The 1,161-nt window shown below is 41.9% G+C and overlaps 1 protein-coding gene across 1 annotated transcript; it reads right to left on the reverse strand.

Moving 5' to 3' along the window:
* Nucleotides 1-449: 449 nt before the first annotated feature.
* LOC143532620 (uncharacterized) lies at nucleotides 450-917 on the reverse strand. Its single transcript, XM_077027623.1, has one exon. It carries the CDS (start codon nucleotides 915-917, stop codon nucleotides 450-452), a length of 468 nt encoding a protein of 155 aa, XP_076883738.1.
* Between the last annotated feature and the right edge of the window lie 244 nt (nucleotides 918-1,161).

The following is a 1,161-nucleotide window of genomic DNA, read 5'->3' on the forward strand; positions in this document are numbered from 1 at the left end:
AGTGTTAGCATACATATCCATAATCATCTCTATATATTTCCATGGGACTCCTCTGCCCTCAAGGCTATCCCAAAGCAGTCGACGTGGCACATTGTCGTACGCCTTTTCTAGGTCTATGAACACCATATGTAGATCACACTTCTTCTCCCTATACTTTTCCATGAGTCTTCTTAGGAGGTGTATTGCCTCTGTAGTAGACTGCCCCGGCATGAAACCAAATTGGTTCACCGTAACCTGGGTTTCCCGTCTAATTCTAGTCTCTATAACTCTTTCCCATAACTTCATGGTATGGCTTAGTAGCTTGATGCCTCTGTAGTTCCCACAACATTGGGTGTCTTCTTTGTTCTTATAAATAGGTACTACGACGCTGCCCCTCCATTGATTTGGCATCTTACCGGACTTGAAGATCCTATTGAATAAAGTAGTTAACCACAAAACTCCTTCCTCCCCTAGGCACTTCCACACTTCGATAGGTATATGTCTGGGCCAACTGCCTTAGCATTTCCCATCCTCCTTAGTGTATTCCTCACCTCTTCCTGCGTAATACGTCGGCAGAAGCAATTATTCCGTTGTTGTCTTCGTAGGCGTGTGTTGTCGTTTTCTTCTTGGTAGGCCCTCTCACCGTTAAAAAGGTTCTGGAAATAGTTTTTCCATCTTAATCTGATGTCTTGCTCTTTAACTAGTACCTGCCCATCCTCACTCTTTATAAACTTCACAGCCCCTAGGTCTTTCCTTCTATGCTCCTTTGCTTTGGCAATCTTGAACATATCATGTTCCCCCTCTTGTGTTTCTAAATGTTCATACATCCGTTTATAGGCAGTGTTCTTTGCCTCCGACACTGCCTTCTTTGCCTCCCTTTTAGCCTTTTTGTATGACTCCTTCAATCGCACTCTCTTTTCCTCATTCGTGCACCTCATAAGCTCATTGTTTATGTAGAATTTAGGACTCCTGAGGCCATATCGCGAGTTGCGAGTTTTTATTTTACACTCTAATGTTATCAAGAATTTGACTCCAATAGTTACGAGGAAAGTTGAGGTTTTAAGAGGCATCCAGTTAAAGAATAATGTGCATAATCATAAGTCATGTGAAATTCGTTATGAAAAAGCCTAAATATGTACGGTCGCCTTTTCTTTATATTACAGGTTACAATTCATGTGCACA

The sequence above is a fragment of the Bidens hawaiensis genome, unplaced genomic scaffold (genome assembly GCF_021521415.1).
Source record: "Bidens hawaiensis isolate Kalapana, Puna unplaced genomic scaffold, B.hawaiensis_p1.1 tig00009513_1, whole genome shotgun sequence".
NCBI lineage: Eukaryota > Viridiplantae > Streptophyta > Magnoliopsida > Asterales > Asteraceae > Bidens > Bidens hawaiensis.